Source organism: Gymnogyps californianus, chromosome 8 (genome assembly GCF_018139145.2).
Source record: "Gymnogyps californianus isolate 813 chromosome 8, ASM1813914v2, whole genome shotgun sequence".
Taxonomy (NCBI): domain Eukaryota; kingdom Metazoa; phylum Chordata; class Aves; order Accipitriformes; family Cathartidae; genus Gymnogyps; species Gymnogyps californianus.
In genome coordinates, this window is record NC_059478.1 from 4004975 (window position 1) to 4027352 (window position 22378).

The following is a 22378-nucleotide window of genomic DNA, read 5'->3' on the forward strand; positions in this document are numbered from 1 at the left end:
AAAGGAGATGGAGAAGGAAGGCAGGCGGCATGTCCGAGAGCCATCTCAGATCCTCCCTCCCTCCCTCAGGTACGCGAGATGGGACGCAGGGGAAGCCAGCCGGCTTCCCATCCCATCGCGGTTAGGACGGCATGCCTTAGAGACGTAGAGTTGTGGTACGGATGATGAGTATATTCTGTCTTACTAGTCTTACCTGCGCCTTCGTGTATCCGCTCAGTAAAACTCACAGTACGGGGGGGTGGGATGGGGGGGTTTGTAACAGGTCGTTCAGCTCTGGGACTGATTTGGAAAATGTCTTCGGGTGGGTACGGAAAAAAAAAATAATCGTCTCTGAAGATCCATGCGACCGCCAGGGAGGTGAGGACCGGGGTTGCCAGGGTGCAGGGGAGGGGTGGGAAGAAGCTCGTGGGTTTTGGTCTTTGAACCTCCACTTTTAAACAGTGCAATTTGCTGAAAGAGAAATGAACTTCAAACGCCTTTTGGAAAAATAAAATAAAATAAAGGCGGGGAGGGAAAGGGGTTGAAGTTGCCATGCCACCAATTTCAACCTTTGTCAAAAGTTTTGGAGCCTAATTTTTTTTTTTTCTTCTGTTGCTATACGAAAAAAATGGTCATTGACAAAAAAAACTTTATCAGCAAAATGTTTAAATTATGTAATAAACAAAACAAAACAAAAAGATGTTACTGGTGTCATTTCAAAACAGCCTCAAGACCAAGTCAGCACAAAGAACACAGGCAGCTACACTGCTGGGAGAACCAACGGCCAAACTCACCCAAAACAGGGAGCTAGAGGAAATAAACCAGTAGGCAAGATCCAGCCAGAAGTATTCATTATTTATTGACCTCCTCCCTTTCAAAAAACCCAACTCTTGGAAAAATAAAGTCAGGTGCATAATACCTGTCCCTATGCTGGACAACGGGAGAAGGAAGACGTGCCAGAGGCAGGAATACATCTCACTTAAATAAAAGTATAAGGCAGACATATTACTTGGTATATCCTTATCAAGCAAAAGCATGGGCGCTGCTAGCTCAGAGAATCAGAGCTAATGAGGGGTGAGCGTGTCCCCCAAAGTGTCCTCCTCCATCCAGGACCTCTTCTTCCACCACCACCCAGGCCAGGGGGCTTCAGCAGAGTTGACTTCCAGCATCTGCTGGCTCTTTTTTCCCCTGAAATGGCATCTAAAGGAAGCCCAGAGCGGTGTCAGAACGGAGCTGGACCCACAGGAAAGCCACGGGTGGGTGATGGGAGCACCTGTGGTCTTCAGCTCCTCCAAGCTCTGCTCAGATGTACGGTGGGAAACCCTGCGGACAATTACTTGAGCCTCTGAGAAACACCCAGCACCACGTGGGAGGGAGGGAGAGGAAAATGGGCAGCACCAAATCAGAGGTGGAGACACATTCAAGACATCGTCAATATTTTTAAACGGATCAAATCAGGATGCTGGCACTCCAGCAGGATGGGTCTGGGTTCTCAGACGTGAGAGCTTGTGGCTGCAGACCCCCTGGAGAAAGCCCCCTGGTTCCTGGGACAAGTGCTGCAGGGTCCTGGGTGCTTGTGCAGAGGGGACACCACCTTGCTTCTCCTGGGCTCTGGGACACCCAGGAAACTGCCTGGTACCAAACTGACCAGTCTTGGAAGGAAAAGCTGTGCTTGAGTGTGTAAGGGTATGGTAGGGAGACCTGTGCTTGCTCAGGAGGAGCTTTGACAAGAAAGCCATCCCTCAGGGGCTTTGGGACTCAAAAAGAAGTGTGGCAGAAAGAAAGGGTGCCCTCTCCTCCCGACTGAAGGGAGCAGGTGGAACAGGAAAGACTTTCCACTTCAGGAGCTCCAGCAGTTCTCTCCTCCTCTGCTAGCCTGGGATCCCCTTCCTCCTCCATCCAGCACATCCCCTGAGCTCAAAACCAGCTGGCATCTTTTTTTTTTTTCCCCACCTTTAGCAAAACAGTAACTACCCCACTGAGAAGCACCATGGAAGACCTGCAGCTTTATGAAAAGGATCATCAGCAGCATCTGATGCTGAATCTCCAAGCCACACCAAAAGCCATGCCAGCACCACTCCCAGCAAGGTAAGGACTGGGCAGGCTGGGAGGAGAAAGCCACATGAAGCATCACCGGTGTCACAGATCAAAACTCATTTCCCCCAGCTGCCGGTTCCCGCTGCTCGCTCCCTCCCTCCTGAGCTACAGAAGGCGAGGAAGACCCCGCGGAGAACATGAGGAGGTGGTGGTGGTGGCAGCGTCAAAAGCAAGGACAGAGACTCTAGTCCTTCTGTGTGTGCCAGACCGGGAGAGGGGATCCACAGGGGATGGAGAACCTCTGAGCCGTGAACTTCAGGCTCTGAACCGTGCAAACTCCCAAGGCTGACACCAAGCAACCCCCATCTGCACCTCAGAAATGTTGTAGGAACGGGGTGTTGTGCAGTCAGTAGCACCTTCATGCAACCAGGCGTCTCCTTCCTCCTGTGACCGAGGGACGGACCACTTTGAAAAATCAGGGACTCTCCAGGGCCAGCGTGGCGATGCAAACTTCAGCCGCCACGCTGGACTTGAGGGTAAGGATCAGTTCAACACAATCAAACGCAGCCGGTCCTGCCGGGTTTGGGGAGGGCAGCTGGGCCAGGCTCTCCTGCCTTCACAGCCTGGCAGGCGCTGCAGCCTTTCCAGAGCTCACTCACGGCAATTCGATGGCTTTTGTGTTGTAACAGCCTGGAGGAAGACTCTTCTGGATATCCTCCAGGTTCTTAATATCTGCCAGGATCTCATCAATGCTGCTCTCCAGCGTCAGCACCCGGGCCTTCTGCAGCGCGGCTGTCTGCTCCAGCTCCGACATCTCATACTTCAGCTGGTTGCTTCTGGTTTTGGCTTTGCTAAAGTTCATCTCGAGCTGCTTCAGGCCATCCTCGTCCACAGCACCAGGTTGGTCTGTTGCACAGGAGGAAAACAAGGAAGAGGGAATGATTCATGGAGGCTGAGGACTAGATCTTTCTGGATACTTCATCTCCATCCTGCTGCCCAGCCCTTTTACAGGCATCATCTGAGGCAGCTTCCTGCACAACTCCCAGCACCCCTGCCTAGACCCCAGCAGGGACCTGTCTCCATCCACGCCCTACAGCAGCGGCGCAAAACCTACTCATCAGACGCAGCAGCTCTTCCAGGGCGCTCAACGTCTCCTGCACGGCCACCCCTGCCTGGCCGGCCTTGGCATGGACCCTCTGAGCTTCCTGAGCTGTCTGAAGAAGGGAAGGCGGCAGCTGTAAGGCGAAGTCTTGCCCAAACGTCAACAGGGAAGGGCGGGCGAGGGAGACGGGCACCCACCTCCTGTATCACAGTAGCATCCGCCTCAACCTCCAAGAGCTTCCTCTCAAATTCACCATCCACTTCCTTGGCCTCGCGCTGCAGGGCGGCCACTGCCTTCTCTAGGGCGAGGACGCCATCGGCCGTCTTGTTGGCTTCCACCTTCAGCTGTGTGATCTCCTAGGAAAGGCAAAGGGAATTCCAGAGGAGCAGAGCATGGCTGAAATGGGTCTGGGTGCACCGGGGCGTGGAGCTGGTGGAAACTGGTTCCTTCCACAGGGACCCAAAAAAGGACGCAGGCTTTGCTGCGTCCTTCATGTGCTCCCACCAGTTGCTCCAGAGAGTCATTTCTATGATTACAGCTCAACCACTCCTGCAGACATCAGCGAATCCCCTGGGAATTACAACATACAGTGTGGGAGTCGAACCCACCAACACCAATTCTGGGAGCTCACAAGCCTGCCAGCAACTCAGACTGTGGAAGTGAAAAATCCCCTTGGTCACCAAAAGGTGGCTACAGAGAGATGCCACAGAGATCCTCACGGGACAAACATGCCTGCAAAGATGCTCATGCACCCACTTATCTACAGCCAACTCTGTTATCTCTGCAGGATCCACTATAGACAAACAACAGACAAAAAGTCAACGCATCAGGTCCAAAAGTCAACGCATCAGGTCCACCGTGAAGACCTGTTGGAGTTGCCAACCATCTCTCCTTCTTCCATGGTTTTCCCTTCCAAACCCCTTTCTGCCAGCAATAGCCCCAGAGCTTGCCCTCACCTGCTGGATCCCCATGGTGATCTCCTTCGCTTCCCCTGCTGCGCTGCTGGCTGCCTTGGATTCGGAAGCGGCGCTGCCCAGGATCGCTTCAGCTCGGTCTGTCTTCTCCCTGGCGCTAGTGACCATATTGCTGATAATCAGTAGCCTCCTCATGGCATCTTCGGCTTCCCTTCTCTTGTCATCTGCTTGCAGGTTGAACTCTGAAAGAAACGCATGTGGAAATGAAGCCACGCTACCTTTGCGAGATCCCACAAGGGAGGGGAAAGGAAGGGTTTCTAGGACATTACCCCGGAGGCTCTTCAGGATCTGTTCCACCTCGTAGAAGGTGGCGTTGCCAGCGCTCATGGCTTGCAGGGCTGTGCTCCTGGCGAGGTTGGCTCGGGACAGCAGCTGCGTCAGCGTCTGCAACAGGCCAAAGGGACACAACGGGCAGATGAAGGACACAGTAAGGGAGCATCGGACAGCCCCAGAGCAGTCTGCAAGGAGCCGCGCTGGGCGAGAAGACCCATCAGCCTGTTCCCAAATGCCTGCTGTTGCCCCTGAATCAAGGCTACCACAGCCTGATCTGTCAGCAGAGGCTTGTGCCAGTGCTCCTCAACCAGCTCCAACCATCCTGGGTCATCTTAGCTCTAATCTTTCCAGGAGCAGGTCTTCAACCTGCCTCATATGGAGGAGATGTGCAGGTGAGACCCTGCACCAGCAGCTCCGCACACACGGTGAGGTCTCCCACCGGCTCCAGAAGACCAACCCCAAGTGGCTGCGTTTCTGAGGAAGGGTACGATCCTGCAGCAGGCGGGCAGAGCTACATCCCCTTCGGCGAACAGGCTGGGACACCACGTAGCAGCAGTGGTGCCACGGGCATCCCACCGAGGCTCCAGCTCACGCCAAAGACGACTCAAGCCACATCTCCCCAGCCAACCCCTTACCGCTCTCTCGCCCTCTCCCTTTCGCAGGAGCTGCTTGATTTCTTCCTCCCAGCGCCCCGTGCGGCTCTGCAGCTGCCTGTACTGTGCCATGTAGGTGTCCACCAGGCTCAGGAGAGCACTAGCATCCTGCTTCAGCCGGGTTGCCTCCCCCTGAAACACAGAGATGCGATGACTGCCCGGGAGTCCCAGCATCTCCCCGGTGCTCGCCGGGAACCATGGCAAGCAGCGACGGATGCTTGTCTCTTGCTCCTTGTGCCGCAACCAGCTATGGGGGCAAAAGGGTGGGAAGGTGCATATCCAATGGCTCTCCAACGGGGATGGAGCCCTGGGAAGGGCTGAGCTGCTGGCAGGGTAGCAGGGAGGGCATAGGGGAGAGCAAAAGGGGATCTCCTGGTCCCACAGGCACAAAGCCCTCACCTCAAAGGACCCGATGTCGGTCTCCGTCAGGCGGGACAGGGAGCTGAGGAGCACCAGGCTGCCCTGATAAGCCTTGTCTGCCTCGGAGGCCATCCCGTCAGCCTCAGCCTTCAGGCCTCCAACCAGCGACTTCAGCTCCTCGTACCTGCACGGATGCAAGGTTGAAGAGCACAACACCAGCCAAGCTGCCAACCATTCACCACAGCATTAATGCTGCCTCCTACGTTGACTTGTTCATGCTCTCCAAGGCCGCATGCAGATTTATCACGCAAGGGAAGCTAATTGCAAACATCCTCCACATCCCAGCCCCTCTGCCAAGCTGGGCATCCGCTGGCTCCTTGCTCCTGCTCCAGAAACCAAAGGTGTTTCACACCAGCTGAACCCTCACAGGCACCACAGTGGCTCTGCTAATCCCTGCCCTGCCGCTGGATGTTTCCTCCTGCACATCCCCGTTCAGCTCCTTAACTTCGTTCGGGGCTGTTGCTCACACCCCACCAGTGGTGTGCAAAATCCCAGCACCGTGGTGGGCTCTGGAGAGGCACCAGCCCGACCAAGAGAGCCACCCAGACAACATGGAGCTAAATCTACCCTTGGGTGAAACCCAGCCCAGATTTGCAACCACGTGTGGAAGTCGCCCCCGGGAGCCTGTTTGCACACACAGCATTAGACCCCTTCCCCCAGCTGCAGGCAGGCCCCTGGGAGCATCGTGGTCTGTGGGGTGGGAAGCAGATGCTCCGCGGAGCTGCCAACCCTCCATCTCCGCTGCTCAGACGTGCCAGCGACCGACGTCCAGGCAAGTCCCTGCCTGCCCTGCCTCCAACTGCACATTTCTGCAACTCGGCTGGGGAGGCAGGGAAGGGGGCACGGATGCTTGGCCACCCCCCTCCTCCCTCCCACGTCCCCCCCGCGACACGCAGGCGAACGCAGCCTCCACTCACTTCCCGAGCAGCCCGAGCAGGGAGCCGGAGGCGGCCGCCTCTCCACCGGCAGCGGCCCGCACCAGGTCCAGCGCCTGCCGCGCGTCCTCCCGCGCCGCCTTCGTGGCTTGCTCGATGGCGTTGGCCGCTTGCGCGTGGCTGCAAAGCACAGCGGGGGGGTGGGCCATGAGAAAGGTTTCCCACCCGAGTTTTCTCCACCAACTTCCTTTACCATTGTACTGACCCTCTCAGGAAATGCAGCTTGTTTGAGAAAGGGACTCATATTTTGCTTGTCCCTCCTGCATCTCCCAAGGGTAGAGGAGCACCAGGGGGGAGGCAGATGCTGCCTGTTCCAACTGGACACCTGTGGGCCAAACTCGGACTCCAAAGATGCTTCTAAAACACACCCAACACCACCCTCAAAGGCAACCGAGGACAGCTCTGTAGGGCAGCGAAGCCAGCCCAGCAACAACATCTTCCCTTGCTCCAGGGCTGGCACAGAGGTTGTGGCAGCTGCAGCCTGGTGGCTAGGCAAGGACCCCCAAAAAGGACCTTCTGGGCGCCCAGCAGGATCTCAGTCCCCCTCCCTTCTCTCTCGGCCGACTGTGGGAGTGACTCACCTGTTGGCCAGTCTCAGAGCCTCCTGGGCCAGCATCAAGAACTGATTCGAGCCCCCGGGAAGGTTTGAAACGGGAATGGTCTGAGGAGGGAGGAAGAGAGGCGTGAGTGCTCTTCCCTGCCCTCCATCCAATTCAGCAGCGAAAGAGGCAACTGCAGCACGTTAAACCTCCACAGCCCCGCAAAGACTCCTGCCAGCACCTCTCCAGCTCCCAGCCCTACAGAAAGGGCCACCAGATCATCATCTACACTCACAAAACGAACGTAATAACTGGAGTACATTAAATTCTTGCTTTCTCCATGGATTTTTTTTTTTCAGCCCTGGGCTAGACTAGGAGCATGTCGCACAAGGATGCTCTTACCACCCGACGCAGAGCAGCTCCGCTGCGGTCCAGGTCCAGCCTGGCTCTCTCGAGCAGCCGCCGGGTGTCCTGCACCTGCCTCTCGTACTGGCTCCCAAGAGACCTCAGCCTCTCCACCGTTGCCTTGATCTCATCCAAGCGGCTCTGGGAGCTGGACCCTTGCCTGTTCATCCTGGCCACACGGCTTTCCAGAGACCTGTCAGAGGCTGGCGGGAAGGAAAGAGGAAGGCTGAAGAGAAGCTCATCGCTAAGCAAAAAGGCACAGGCAGCAAAATCCTCCCCTGGTACAGCACAGATGGCCCCGTCCAAGGGCAGCGGGCTGGTGGTACCTTGCAGGCTCAGGGCTTCCCCGAGGATCGTCCGCAGCATCTCCTCGGCCAGCTGCATCCTCCCCTCCAGCTCCTGGGTCTCGGCCCCACCACCAGCTTGCACCTCTGAGAACAGCAGCTCCAGCTCCGCCAGCTGCTGCAGGTACAGGTCCACCTGCAACCACAGCAGACCAGGCCATCAGCCAGCGGGACGCCGAACCCACGGTGGAAAGACCAGGGTGGGAACCAGGTCTACAGTCCGGCCAGAGGATGGAGAGCAAAGCGAGGGCTCATTTTTGGATGGGACAGAGTGGGCCAGCAGCTTTAGGTCATTGGTTTTTTATCGGTTGAATCGGGTACAAACACAAAGCTCAGGCGCAGTCTGCAAAATCAATTCTCACTCGCAGCAGGAGGAGATGCTTGAGGGCAGGAGGACATGCTTGAGGGTAAGCGTATCGCTGCACCCCTTGCCGCTCAGTGGCTCCGGGGCTGGCACGGATGCTCACCTGGGCTTTCACCTGGCCGTAGCAAGCCGGGCACTCACTCTCTTCGCAGCTGGGACCCTCGAAGCCGGGCTTGCAGATGCAGCTCCCATCGCTCCCGCACTTCAGGGGCTCGGCGCCGGCTGAGTCGCAGGCACAGGCTGCAGGTCGGAGCAGCACAAGTTCAAAGGAGCCTGTCCCCACCTCAAGTCTCAGCACATCCTTCCATCCACGCTCTCCCCCTGCTTTCCTCCCACGGTTTAGCCCTGTGCTCCCGTTCCTGCTCTCCACTCCCGCTTTCCAGCCTCGGCTTTATGCAGCATCCCCCTTCCCATCAAGCCACTCCGCACTCCAGCATGGATTTTCTTACTCATGCCCAGCTGAAACAGTGCCTGGCTCTCACCTCGGCACTTGTCAGCAGGATCGGGGGCCAAGGGGTTCCCGAAGAAGCCGTCTTTGCAGCGGTCACAGTAGAAGCCGGCGGTGTTGTAGATGCACTTGAGGCACTCGCCTGTCCGGCGGTCGCAGTTGCCCACGGCATTGGGTTCCACGTTGCCATTGCACCGGCATGGCTGGCAGGGCCGGGAAGCCGCTGGGTCTCCAAAATAGCCGTCTGCACAGTACTCACAGTTGGCCCCTGGGAAAGGAGAGATGAGGAGAAGCTCATGCTTTTGCCTGGAAGGCAGAGGCTGCCTCGCTGCTTCTGCCCCACAGAAATGGGGGCATTCAGCCCCATCAGGGTCGGCACAACAGCATCTTCACTCTCCCACCGCCACGGCCAATGCACAATGCACCAGGCAGGCTCTTGAAAGCTGGATGCAACAACTGACCTGGGGCAAATAATTTCCTATTTGTTTTTTTTTCCCTGTTTTTCTATTCCCCTCCCACTTCACCCATCCTTTTTCCATCCATGTTATCTGTTTAGATGAGAACCTTTCCCGGGGCAGGGCAACGCGTGTTAACACAGCCCTTGGGGCTGAAACACCCCATTACAGGCAGGAGCGGCAGTGCCGTAGGCAAGCCGGGCTGAGAAGACGTGACGATCTGCCCTGCTCCGAGCATCCTGGCCCGCTGATGCCTGCATCTCCCTGTACAGCAGGTAGAAGCTCTGGAGAAAGGCAGAGCACAAGCGACCTGGAGAAGGGCATTACCGGCAGCTCCAGGAGGGCAGCGGTCACAGACGACCTCCTCGCTGCCTGGCACCACCGAGCAGCCTTGGCCGTTGCTGCAGGGGCATGCCCTGCAGCTGTGCGGCTGCCGGGGGTCTCGGTAGAAGCCGAAGGGGCAGCTGACACTATTGGCCACGTTTTCATCTCCCGAGTAGCATTCACCTGAAGGAGGAAGGAAAGGGCTTAGGGCAGTTTGCTCTCACCCCTGGTGGGACACCCTCCACCAGTCCACCTCCTGCCCACCCTTTGCTGGTGGCCATGCCACCCAATGCAGCACAAGCACCTGTGGTCCAGCATCCTCCACCGGACCCCTTGAGATCCCCACGCCTGCCCATACGCGCTCCATTTCCCTGCCCATCAGTCCTTCACCACGCAGGAAGGACCATGCCCTCCTCCTGCAACGGGAGCCCAGTGAGACCCCACCGGGAGCCCATCCCAGGGCAGGAAGGCTGGCCATCACCACCCAAAGGTGGCTGTATCTCATTTTTCACAGCTCACATAGCTCCCGAGGAGACACACATTGCCTTTTGTGCCTCCTGTTCAATGATCAGATATTTGGAAATTCCAGTTCAGACTTGGAAAATACCGACAGCTTAACTTTGCATTGCTTTGACTTTACATGGCAACACTGTGGGCTATTTTAACAAGACAGGCAGTAAAACATGTTCACATTGCCGATACATACTCAGACCACATAGAATCATAGAATGGTTTGGGTTGGAAGGGACCTTTAAAGGTTATCTAGTCCATAGACTAGACAGCAAGGGACATCTTCAACTAGATTAGGTTGCTCAGAGCCCCATTCACGCTTACCTTTAAAACAAAAAGTCAGAAGAAAAGTTTTTAATGCTATCCAGGCAGTAGGAGATGCTTTTTCTCTCTCCAGTGAGCATCATCTGAACCCAATTTGATCCAAAGGTATCTTACCTGTACTTCTGACCGCAGCGCTTCTATGCTCTGGGGAGTTTTGTCCGTGATGTTCCCCACACTCCAGCCCCCCCCAAGTCAGTGATCTCGCCCCACTCAGTGACCCCCACCACTCCCTATAGCTCAATTCTCGGGACGCAGGCAGCCACCCTGCGATCCCATACTCCTTACAAGCACAGCCTGGTGGTGGCTTCTCTTACCGGTGTCGGGATCACAAATTCCTCCCCCCTGGCAATTGCACGGCACGCAGATGCTGAAGGGCCCCAGGCCGGGGGCATCTCTGCGGTAGCCGGGGGCACATCTCTCGCAGAACTGCCCCCGGTACTCCGCCGGGCACTCGCAGCGCTCCACCCAGGGAGCGGGGACTCCGGTGACGGGCTGCGCCGACACCAGGGTGACATTGTCGATGTAGCCGGTGCCTGGAGGGAGATACAGCCGGTCACCCGCGGGGGCCAGCAGCTCCACGTGCAAGCCACCCACACCCGGGACCTGCGCAGGTCGCGTGTTTCATTACAATGCCTGCGGGCAGATGGACCAGAGCCAAGGCTTTGCTGTCCCCACTGGTGCCATCCTGCTGAAACTCTTCATAATTTAATTTTGCACATCTTAGGGCACTTTTTAAATTATTATTATTATTTTTTAATACCTTTTAGACAAGGTGTCTCCATCTGGAGACTTGGCATCTCCAGCAACGAGGAGAAGCCAACCTTGTGCTTGCAAGCTCTCCGCCCACTTACTGTACTCCCCAAAGGTGGCTCGGATCCAGAGAGCTGTCAGGTTTCCCAGTAGCCTACGATATTCAAAGTGATTCAGCCTCGGGCTCCATTTGCTGCTTGGGTGCTCGTCCAACCTGCCCATGGGAGGGGGGAGAAGTGGAACCGGTTTCAAGAGAATGAGATGCCTTATCAAGAAAATGCGGCAGCCCTCGCTCATCTCCCTCCTGAGCTCAAGGCTTTGGGGAACAACCTCCACCCATGCGACTGACCCCGAGCAAAGTACCCAGCCCAACCTCAAGCCAGATTTCCTACTGCCCCTCTCACAAAGTAACCTCCTCATCCAGGAGAGAAGCACCTGAGATGCATCCAGCCCAAACCAGGCAACCATTTGCCACCTCCCAGGGATCACAGCTGAATCCAGGAGCTCCTTGAAGCTACGGCCTTTCTTGCTCACCCTGCCCCAATTGCCCCAGCATCCCCCTTTACCTGAATGTGTACGTCTGGCTGACGCCACAGGGCAGGACCTTCCCCTGGGGCAAGAAGGGGGCACTGATTCTCAGGCCATCTCCTTCCAGGACCACGTCGTGAGGAGATGGCTGGCGTCCCCCTCGGTCCAGGCGGTAATCGAAGGAGAGTGTCTGGCCATAGCTCAGCTGCTGGTTCCCGAGGAATTTCGCTGCAAAAGGAAGGAAGGGAGAAAATTAAAAGCTTAAGTTCTTTCCTTCCTCCTAAAGGCTCAGTTCACGGGATCAGACCAAGCAAAAGGGACACCATCACCTCTCCCCCTCACCGATCCCACACCTACCGGGCGCCACAAAGTATATCGGCTCCGATCTCCGCGCTGCTATGAAGACATCCTGATGGCGCGGGGACCACTGGAGCTGGGCTGGGGAGCCGCTTTCGTGAACACCTCGCCAGCCTTCGGCACCTGGAGCACCAACAAGGAGCAGTCAGTGGGGACAAGGAAGGTGTTTCCAGGACTCCAGCAACTTTCTCAAGCTGTGTCTTATCAAAACCCTCCAGCTTCCTACCCCTTTCACCTCCGAGGGGGCAGCACAGATATCCCTGTGCTGATACATCCGTAAATAAGCCAGGCTGGGCATAGAGGTTTCCTCCCAAGTGGCAGGAAAGACACGATGAAGCAAGCCTATGTTCCCCCCCAACCCTCGCACCCTACGATCAAGCCATCCCACCCATCAAAGCACAGGGACTCCCAGCAGGGCTGTGAACCAGGCGGCTCCTCCAGCATGTCAAAGAGAAGGGGTGGCAAACACCCCCAGGAGCTGTAGGGATGTCCTGCTTGGGCTTCACCTTGCTGGAAGGTGGAGGTGATGTTGTAGATGCTGTGGTTGTCCGCACTGACACACGCAGCTGAGTGCCCGTAGCAAAAGCAGGGGGAGCATCCCGTGGGGTTTCTGGCATCCAAGTTATAGAAGTTTCGCTTGCACCTGGGAAAACGCAAGAAGGTGACAACGTTCAAGTCCGTTTTCTCCTCTTCCTGGCCAACACAACCAGCCCTCTAACGACAGCCGTGCAACGCAGCCATCGCCACGGTGCAAGGTCATCGCCAGGCTGGGATGGCGAGATGGGCGTGCGCAACTGCCAGGGATGCAACTGCCAGGGAGATGGAGGACATGCCACGCAGCGGTCCGGCAAGTCCTCCTGACACCCACCTCTCGCACCGCTCGCCGGTAGTGCTCGCCTTGCAGACACAGCGGCCGGAGAGGCAGCCCCCTGCGCTGCCAGCCAGGTCGCACTCGCACTGTGGGCTCCTGCAACAGGGACAGCGGGAACCTCTACCTGGATTTCCAGCTCGGCCTGGGAGCTCAGTGCCCCCAGCTGTTATACAAGACAGCGGAGAACCCCCCCAGCTACCAGTCCCATGCTAGAAGGGGAAAAATAATCATCTCTCTAAGTAATCCAGCTGCAGCAGTATAGATGTCAGGCTGAGACGGTGCCCAGTGCTACCGCCCCAGGGCACCCCAGAGCACCAGACCCACCTACAAGAGCAAAGCGAAGCTCTGCTGAGCTTAATAAACCCTGGCTGAGTTTAATAGACCCTGGCTGAGCTCCAACAGGCAGCAACACCCCGGGGAGGCTTGGGCAGGAGGCCAGGCATGGCAGCACGGCTGCAGGCAGCCACTCCTCCCCCCCACCCTTTGCCTGCTGCGGGCCCCAAAGGAGCAACGGCGGGGTGAAGCAAGGAAGAAGAGGACACAGCACTGAGGAAACCAAACCAGAAATGCTTGGAGAGGTGTTTAAACAGGGCTTCATGCAAAGGAAGGGGTTGATTTTTGCATGCACATCTTTGCACAGGGGCAGTCCTTGTGAGCGGCACCGACACCAGGCAGACCCATGCGTGGCCAGGTTTTATTTTACATCGGCTAGTCTGGCTGTTGCCTGTTTGGCGTTATCTGGATAATAAAGGAATCTCCTCGGAGTGTGGTTTAAGCTCAGATTCTGACGCTATTGCGTGACAGCGAGCTCCGCAGGCTGGAACGGAGGTCCAGCCCCGCTCGAGCCTGCTCTCTCCCAGCGAGGTTAGCTTAAGGCTATTGGTGTGCTGCCACAAAACAAACTGCCTCTGCCCTTGCACGGGGTGTTTTCAGCCAGCACAGGCTCTTTACAGCGGCTGGGAGAGCTCTAGAGGCTGGCCCTCCAGCTGTCCCCAATGCCACCGATGGTCGCCAGCACTTACTGCCCGCTCCTCCGGCACCCGGACTCAGAGAGGGACTCAAAGCCCGGCTGGCACTGGTCGCACTTCTTGCCCATCACGCCAGGTTTGCAGCTGCACCGGCCGTCGCTGTCGCACTGTGGGCTGAGGGCGCCTGCGGAAAGAGGGGAAGGAGAGGTTCGGACGGGCACCTCCCCGTGCTGTCCCAGCGATGCTGCCGGCGGGACAGGGTAGCAAAGCACCACACCATCATTGCAGCAGCAACCCAGTCCCAGCGACAGGTCCCCCCTTGAGATCCCAGCACAGGGCTGAGACACCAGGTCTGGCTGTTAAAGCTGCTTCAGCCTCCCTGACTGATGCAGGAGACTTGGAGGAGATAAATCTCAGCAGGCATTGACCAGATGCCCAGGACGAGGATCTTCTTCCCTAGCATAAAAGTCATTGTGAAGGACAAGAGGGACTCCAGGGCATGCAAACCAAGCAGAGAGTTTTTTCTTCTCTGCCAGACCCTCTGCTAGTACATATTGGTAGAACTTGATAGTAGATATTGGTAGAACTTGATTGTGGTGCCTCTACAAGGATCCTACGTGGCCGAGGGCCATGGCAGGATCTTTGGTTTCTGACCTACCGCTGTGCAGATGCAGGCACCGAGGGGAGAGGATGCCAGAGCCACAGGCAGCCGTCCTGCGCCTGGGCCCTCCCTGCACGCCAGCGTTGGGGGCAGCCAAGGGGACGTTCACACCACCACCACCACCTTAAAGCCTATTCCTCTGTCCTCTTGCCACCTGTTTTTCATGTTCAGGTGGTCCTTCTAGTGATCTTCCTGCATCGACAGAGACCAACAGGCATTTCAATATCTACAGCACCTCAGCTACCTACTTGCAGAGCAAGCCGAAACCTGGTGAGGATGAAGGAGCCATCACATCTACTGTGTAACCACCACAAGACCCACGGAAAACACCCCAGAGCTAGAAATCCCACCTCATAGCCCTGCAGCCTGCAAAAAGCCACCGGAGGAGCTGGAGAGGCTGAAGCCTCCTGTCCGTCCCCAAGTGCCACGGCACTTTGCACCACCTCCCCTCCCGAGGCGCAACACCACGAACTCAGGAATTATCCTTTCGCTTTTACGACGCAATTAAAAGCCTTTGTGGAGCCCGCCAAACATTGCAACACCCAGGAAGCATCAGCGTGACTCACAAAGCCGGCGAAAGCCGCTGCTCCCCGCATTGGGGTTTGGCCGCCGTCCTCGAGATAAGGATGGCAGCTGGGACATGCAAGCAGCTCCCCACAGGGCAGCTCCTGGCAGGCATCAGTGGGTTCGTGGCCACTTGCCGAATTCAGGGCAGAGCGGAGCAGGGTCCCTCTCGGCGAGGCAGGGATTGCTGATGGAGATGCCGGAGGGAAGGGATGCCCTCCAGAGGGACCTTGACAGGCTGGAGGAGTGGGCCCATGTGAACCTCACGAAGTTCAATAAGGTCAAGTGCAAGGTCCTGCACTTGGGTCAGGGCAATCCCCAATAGCAGTACAGACTGGGGGATGGATGGATGGATGGATGGAGAGCAGCTCTGCGGAGAAGGACTTGGGGGTACTGGTGGATGAAAAGTTGGACATGAGCCAGCAACGTGTGCTCGCAGCCCAGAAAACCAATTGTGTCCTGGGTGCATCACCAGCAGCGTGGCCAGCAGGTCGAGGGAGGGGATGCTCCCCCTCTACTCCGCTCTGGTGAGACCCCACCACTGCCCCAGCACAAGACATGGACCTGTTAGAGCAGGCCCAGAGGGGGCCATGAAAACGGTCAGAGGGCTGGAACACCTCTGCTACGGGGAAAGGGTGAGAGAGTTGAGGTTGTTCAGCCTGGAGAAGAGAAGGCTCCGGGGAGACCTTATTGAAGCCTTTCAATATATAAAGGGGGCTCAATATATAAAGGCGAGCTTCGCAAAGGCTTTCAATGGCATTGTAAAAGCAAAAGGATAATTCCTGAGTTCACAGCATTGCACCTTGGGAGGGGAGGTGGTGCAAAGACAGAGAGACTTTTTGCCAGGGCCTGCAGTGACGGAACAAGGGGCAAAGGTTTTAAACTGAAAGAGGGGAGGTTTAGATTGGACATAAGGAAAAAATGTTTTATGATGAGGGTGGTGGGACACTGGAGCAGGTCACCCAGAGCAGTTGTGGATGCCCCATCACTGGAAGTGTTCAAGGCCAGGCTGGACAGGGCTTTGAGCAACCTGGTCTAGTGGAAGATGTCCCTGCCCATGGCAGGGGGGGTGGACTAGGTGATCTTTGAAGGTCCCTTCCAACCCAAACCATTCTGAGAGCCTGTGATTATTTCGGAGGGCAGGTGGGTCTTGAAGCCTGGATGCAGCCTGGAGCTGCTGAGGTTTGAAACCAAGCACCAAGCAGCGAAGCACCCAGGAGGAGGAGGAGCTCCTCCGACTTATGGTGCGGCAACACAGCGCTGGGCTCTGGCACCTCCCCGGATAATCCCACCTGGAGCCAAGCTGGCCCCGCTCGCTCCTCCTGCGATGCTCTGGTCCGGCGCATAGGGACCCGGAGCCTGACCTAGCCCATGTGCTCAGCGGGGCCAAGGGACACACACGGCAGCAGGCGCTTTAAGCCCCCCTACACCCCTGACCCAACCCCGTCCCCTCCCGGCGGGCGGCCACGTACCCTGGGGGTGGCAGCGGCAGGGCAGGCAGCAGTCTTCCTCCCGCTGGCGGAAGAAGCCCTCCTTGCAGCGCTCGCAGCGGGCGCCCTCCGTGTTGCCCAGGCAGCTGAGGCAGCGGTACCCGTTCCCCGTCTCCCTCAGGAGGTGCCAGTCGAAGATGCACTGCCTGGACATCCCGTTGCAGTCGCAGACTGGGGAGAAGAGAGAGACATCTCAAATGATGCTTAGAGATGAGGGCACCAGCTGTGAAGCTGTAAACCCACCCTGACGGCCAAGGAGCAAGCCCAGGCGACGCAAAGCTCCCCTTCTTGCTCTGCTCATAACGAGCCCTGTCCCCACATCTCTGCGTCCATCAGCCACCCCTGTGCCACCGGTGCCCACACCATACTCCGCATCCCCGTGCTTTGGAGCAATGCCCGATTTCGCTGCCGACACGGCTCAGGATGGGCAAATCCCCCGAGCCAAGCAGCCCCGCTCCACAGTGCAGCATGGCCAGGGATGTTCTCCATCCTTTCAGAGGCCTTCCAACACAACGAGGTCTTTGAGTAAGCACAGATGGTAAAAAAAAAAAACTCAAACCTTGTCCTGACAAAAGCATGGGGAATCTTGCTGGTGACTTCAGGGAAAAGGGAAGGATCCCTGAGGTTATGTTTTGCTTCACCCAGCCTCTGACCAGGAGCGAGCCCAGAAAGAAAAGCTCCACCAACTTCTACCAGGTCCCTCCATCCAGGTCTGCAGCGCAAGTGTCCTCCCGGCCAAGCCCAGGGGTGATGAGGAGTGGTTTGTGATCAGAGGAGCTCAGCGGAAGAGTGCCAACCAAGAGGTAGATTTTAAAAAAAGGTTTTGGTAGGATGACACAGGTCATCTCACCCCACCCTCCCCAGGAAGAAAAGCTGCAGCTGCCCACATCGCTGCATGACAGACGCCAGGAAGGACAGGCATGACATTTTGCATCCCACTACAGCCAGGACAGACGGGACCTCTGGAGAGCAGACCAGCAGGTATCTCACCAGACATGCCTGCTCCAGCACTCTTCTTGGACCTTGGCCTTGCCCAGGTCTTCTCTTGAAGTCACCTCTTATTTACTTGCCAAGCCCTCAGCAGCCAGTACTAGAGTGTTTAAGCCTGAGGACCTTTATTTCAGATGGCTTCCTCAGCGCCACCGAGGAGAGCAGACACGGTTGAGAGAATGGTTGGCAAAGACAGGCAGGAGAAAGAAACACCCTGAGGGACAAAGCAGGGTCTGCAGGGGTGCAGAGCCTGCTGACGAGCTGCTCCAAACCACCCCGATGCTGCCATGGGATCCTCAACCTCCCTCCGAGAAACTCTGCTTGCTGCTGACCTCCTTGGGACACAAAAAGCGGCCCCCCAGCTGCCCACCCCCAGCTCAGGTCACCTCTGACGGCACAGGGAGGTGGAGGAAATCCAAAAGCAAGCAGAAACCTGCAGCGTGGATGCAGACAGCAGGTTGTACTTGATACGCCTGGATGCTCCTCCTTCCCAGCGCTCTTCTGGCACAGCTTAGCCTGAGGATACAAGGTCCCCGTCCTCCGCATCTGTGATTCCCGGGACCAGGCGAAGCCTCCTGCGCTCACCGCCCAAGCACGCAGCTGGCACCGCCCGCCGCCCTCGCACACACCCATTAACACCCGCATACCAGACGAAGGCACTCAGCAAGCTGCAGCCCAGCCTGCTGCCAAGAAGAGAGATGACCTCATGCGCCAGCAAACAGGGAGAGAGGGTTTTTTTCCAGCTCCGGCCAACGCGGTTCTTCCTTCCCTGGCAGCCCGGCTGCCAGGAGGCTGAGACCCAGCTGCAGAAGGTCTTCTGCCACCCCGGCCTGCTGGGAGGGGACCTGCGGGTGCAGAAGTCCTGCCTCTTAGGGTATGAGAAAGCATCTAGAGCTTCAGTGGACATCCCCAGCGACCAAAGGGCAGAGAGAATACAAACAACCCACAGAGAGCAGCAGAGCGGGACTTCCTCAAGGTATTTGCGCTCGCCTTCACAGGGGACTGCTTGGGGCCGATCCCACCCCCCATCCCTCCACACTAAAGCTAGAATATCTCAAGTTGGAAGGGACCCATAAGAATCATCAAGTTAAACTCCACCCATGCAGCACCCTACATCTACGTAATCCGGAGGATTTACCGGGTTGCTAAATTACAAGCATGAGCACCGTTCCCCCAGGGAACGAAAACCTTTCTTCAGGTCTTGCTCGAAGGCTGCAGCACGTTAAGAGCCAGCTCTCCAGCCCTGGCACGGATTCAGGTCTCGCTGATCCGAAGCCATTTAAGATGCTGTTGCAGATTAGTGCCACCACCTCACTGGTGTAGCTGCTCCTGTTGCTGGTCTTCTCCTGGAAACCTGAGACCTCAGGCAGGTTAATCTTTACCAAGAGTGAGGCACTGGAGTTGCTAACGAGATGAGGCATGCAGGAGCTGCTGGAAGATGAGGACCAACTGAGGACAGGATCATTTTTGTATCCAGGTGCCCTGAGGCTCTGCCCTGATGTCATCCAGTTCTCAGACAGCAGTGGAGAGGAGAAGCTTTGCAGCTGGATTACTTCAGCGCTACGTCGGGATGAAGGAGGTCCGTGGCACACATCCAGCAGGACATCGTTCCCCCAGCTCCCGCCCAGCAGAATAAAGCATGAAAAATGCTTGTTTGCTGTGCTGAGACAAATTCCCACATCAGAAAGGCTTGGAGAGGGAGACAGGCAGCTTTGGACCTCTTAAATTGTCTTCTTAAATTCACAAAACCAGAAAATGAGGTTGGCCCTGGGTCTGCGAGGAGCAGATCCAATAGCCCTGTATGTACGAGCTGGTCTGCAAAGGCCACTCCTTTCACCAAGAGATCAACAGAGCTTTGCATGCAACGAAGCCTCCACGGCAACAGAAGCCATTCCCTGCTCCCTGCTTTTGGGACAGTGACCCAGAAGGCTGTCCCATCTGCTACCCCAAGTCCTGGATTTCCCCATCACCCGTCTCCACAGCTTTCTCGCTGCAGGAAGACCTACCTGTATCTCCCGGGGCTCCATCAGCATCGGCACGGAGAGACCACACACCAGGATGCCAAAACCTGCCATTTGGTGTCTTCTCCTTTCCAACACACCGAGTTAGACACCTCACTGGCACGGTGGAGCTCTGACCTCCACACCTCAACTCTTCCCCGCACCCTGGGAGATCCCTTCAGCCATCATGTGCAGGCACACACCACCAAGGCAAACGCGCACTTGCTGGGGAAAGGCTCTGCACCGTTCAGGGTACAAGCGCCCTGACCTCTGCCGCTCGACCAGATCATACGTGAACCCCGTTTGACTCAAGCAGTTCATTCGCAAGCAAAACAGGATTACGTGTGCTAATTACAAGCGCACATCTAGCGCCGGGACCGGAGGAGTAACAGCACGGGAGAGGAATTTACGCCACCGAACCAAGTCAGAAAGTCTGCTGCAGCACAAAAGCCCGGCCGGTTATCGACTGTCGTTTTTACATACGTGCGGAAATAGGTTCAAGAGTCCATGGAAAAGCAGCAGTTGCCTACATGCTGCCAGGAGGGGGGGGGGAAAGAATCTGCATCAGTATTTTAAAACTTGCATACAATTAAGGCTGCTGGAATAATTATCCAAGTAGCATATAAAGCAAATCAGGTCTTTTTTTTTTTTTTTAAAAACGCCACTTATTCAGCACTTTTTCCCCCTATCATGTTGCACTGCACTTAAAGGAAAACTGATAAAAGACCAACTTCAAGCCCAGTGAGCATGTTTCAGAATACCAGTACTGCAGACAAAAAAAATCGAAATCACTCAGTATTTAGAAAATATATGTGAAAACCCGATTTTGGCCAAACATACCCATCTCCAGACTATACGCCAATACGACTGAAACCCCAATATTGAATTACCACTGGGCTGAATGCACTTAAACGTCCCAGCATTGCACATGCAAGAGTATCCTCTGGATTTTTAAAGCTCGCCATCAGTCTGCATACCACAGGAGACTCATCGGCTCCCATGGGGTGCGGCAGGGCCGTGGGCACCTCCAAAGCCCCACGGACTCGCACAAAATACAAACACCACACATCTTGCTACAGCAAACTGGATCCTGGATGCTTCCAGCTCTTCCTCGGGCGTAGGGAAGGTTTTGGTTACAGCAGCGGTGGGCAGATCAGCCACCCGCTCCCTGGGCGATGCTCGTGCTCACGCCCGAATCCCACCCAAGCAGCAAGGCTTTATACAGAAAGCAGTAAAGTAATTGCATATAAATAAGTTATTTAAAGGGGATGCCAGTAAAAAAACAAAGTCTAAATGCTCACGGGACATTTAATCCCGGAGGAAACGTTAAGGAGAAGCACCTACAGATCCAATTTTAATTCCAAAGGCGGGAGGGGAGAGCGCCCTAGGAGGGTGCTGCGGCACCCAGCCGGCTCCCAGTTACCGGCACTCTCCGGCACTGGGGCAGGGCTGCGAGCAAAGCCGCTGGCGGGATCGCACATCAGTGCGAAAGCAGGAACAGCCGACCTTCCCGAAGCCTCACCTTCTCCTCTGTTGGCACTCAGGGCTGCGGGCAGGAGAGACGCCACGAGGCAGCAGAGGGGCAGGAGCCAGCACCCCGCCATTTCTTGTGCCGGGGAGCACAAGGCACCCGCTCTGGCAGGCGACGGCGGGGCTCGCAACCGGCTGCCTGTTGCTTTTTTTTTTTTTCAGGTGGTTTTTATCGGCTGCTCCACCTGAGTCACTCCCAACAGGAAGAGCACGTGTGCCGTGGGCTGACTCACCCCGAGCAAGGAGAGCCCAGCCCAGGGAGTGCAGACAAGCGCCCGCACACGCGTGCGCCCGCCCGCGGCTGCCCTGCGCCGTCGAGAGAGAGAGAGGCATCGACGGGGCACAGCACCCCGAGGACCTCCTGCCTGCACCCTCCTAGGGGTGCTAAGCTCACGGGGAAAAATAAAATGTAGCTGCAGCCCCTGCAGACACCCCCCTCCTGCTCATCCCACTCGCCCAGCTCCATCCCACCCGCGGTCGCTGCCTCCACGGTGCTGGCTGGGGAGAGCCGGGCTGCCCGGGCACGCAGGCGGCTTGCAGGGAGCTAAATGAAACACGATGAGCTCACGGGAAGCCTGGGGAGGGTGGATGGGGACTGCCTTGCTCACAAGCCAGGTCCCGCCAACCAACCCGCAAGAGCAGGGCTCAAAACCAGCCAGAAGAGGTGACGAGCGGGACTCACAGCCACGGGCTGCTGGGGTTGCAAAAAGACCCTGAGGACAACTTGGACACGTACTCAGAAAGCAGATCTATTGGGATTTACCAGACAAGCGTCAGGTTCAGGAAATCCCCAGACCTAGAAATGGGGTGGAGGCCAGGAATCACCACACACGTTTGTCTGCTTTTGCTCCCAAGGTAGAAAATGAGGTTAGATGGGTCCTTGGCCTGACACAGTACAACCACTTTCATGCTACAAAGAGGAGGAGTGGAGACGGAGAGGGGAGAAGGCTTGCCTGAGGTCGCTGATGGAGCCAGGATGAGGATGCCAGGCTCCACAGCCCCAGGTCCATTAGCATTTTGGTCTCAAGGGTAGCCAACCCAAGACCTGAAGGCCAGTTCCACCTTGCTCCTCACCTTTGCCTTAGAGGAGGACGTGACCGCTTCTACAGGGGAAGAGAGAAACCTGGAGGCAGGGGTCCTCCTAGTCCTGCATACGTCAGGATAAGTGAGACGCCGGCACATCCACCTGACCTGCAATGCAGCCCACCAGAGGATCACAAGGAAGGATGGGCCCTTGTGCTGCATCACAGCATCTCCCCGACTTACTCTGAAGGGACACCTACTGTCACAAGTGACCGTGAGTGGTCCATGAGCATCTTTAGATGGAATGAAGACACCTAACAAATTTGCCCCCAGTCTAAGACACAAGCTGCCTTTCAGGTCACCTTCTGAATAAGGGACTGAAACTCAACCCAACGGTGCTGACACACTGCTCCTTTCAGAGCTAACAGACCCAGGGTGATTAAGATTTAGGTCCTCATCTGAGCCTCTTAGGCTGCCCAACAGCCTCCAGACACTCGTGCACCTGGAGCTGACTCAGAGGGCTTTCCTCTGTGGCTCCTGGTGATCTCATGGGTGCAACC

The 22378-nt window shown here is 56.6% G+C and overlaps 1 protein-coding gene across 1 annotated transcript; it reads right to left on the reverse strand.

Moving 5' to 3' along the window:
• Positions 1 to 2463: 2463 nt before the first annotated feature.
• LAMC2 (laminin subunit gamma 2) lies at positions 2464 to 20869 on the reverse strand. Its single transcript, XM_050901430.1, has 23 exons — positions 20788 to 20869; positions 16258 to 16446; positions 13615 to 13744; positions 12590 to 12688; positions 12228 to 12364; positions 11722 to 11844; positions 11403 to 11592; positions 10938 to 11050; positions 10401 to 10619; positions 9256 to 9435; positions 8508 to 8741; positions 8129 to 8265; positions 7644 to 7797; positions 7315 to 7520; positions 6955 to 7034; positions 6356 to 6493; positions 5418 to 5562; positions 5001 to 5150; positions 4362 to 4476; positions 4075 to 4274; positions 3316 to 3474; positions 3131 to 3230; positions 2464 to 2922 (listed from the first exon to the last, which is right to left on the reverse strand). The coding sequence occupies exons 1-23, from the start codon at positions 20867 to 20869 to the stop codon at positions 2672 to 2674; spliced, it is 3531 nt and encodes a 1176-aa protein (XP_050757387.1). The 3' UTR covers positions 2464 to 2671.
• Between the last annotated feature and the right edge of the window lie 1509 nt (positions 20870 to 22378).

Bases quoted from the DNA above. Each gene is read 5' to 3' on its own strand.
- LAMC2 (XM_050901430.1), bottom strand. From the start codon at position 20,869: ATGGCGGGGTGCTGGCTCCTGCCCCTCTGCTGCCTCGTGGCGTCTCTC. The intron at 5,563-6,355 runs GTGAGTGGAGGC...GCATCCGTGCAG, and splicing joins CTGCTCGGGCTGCTCGGGAA to GTACGAGGAGCTGAAGTCGC. The intron at 4,477-5,000 runs GTAAGGGGTTGG...GGCCTGTTGCAG, and splicing joins AGGGAGAGGGCGAGAGAGCG to ACGCTGACGCAGCTGCTGTC.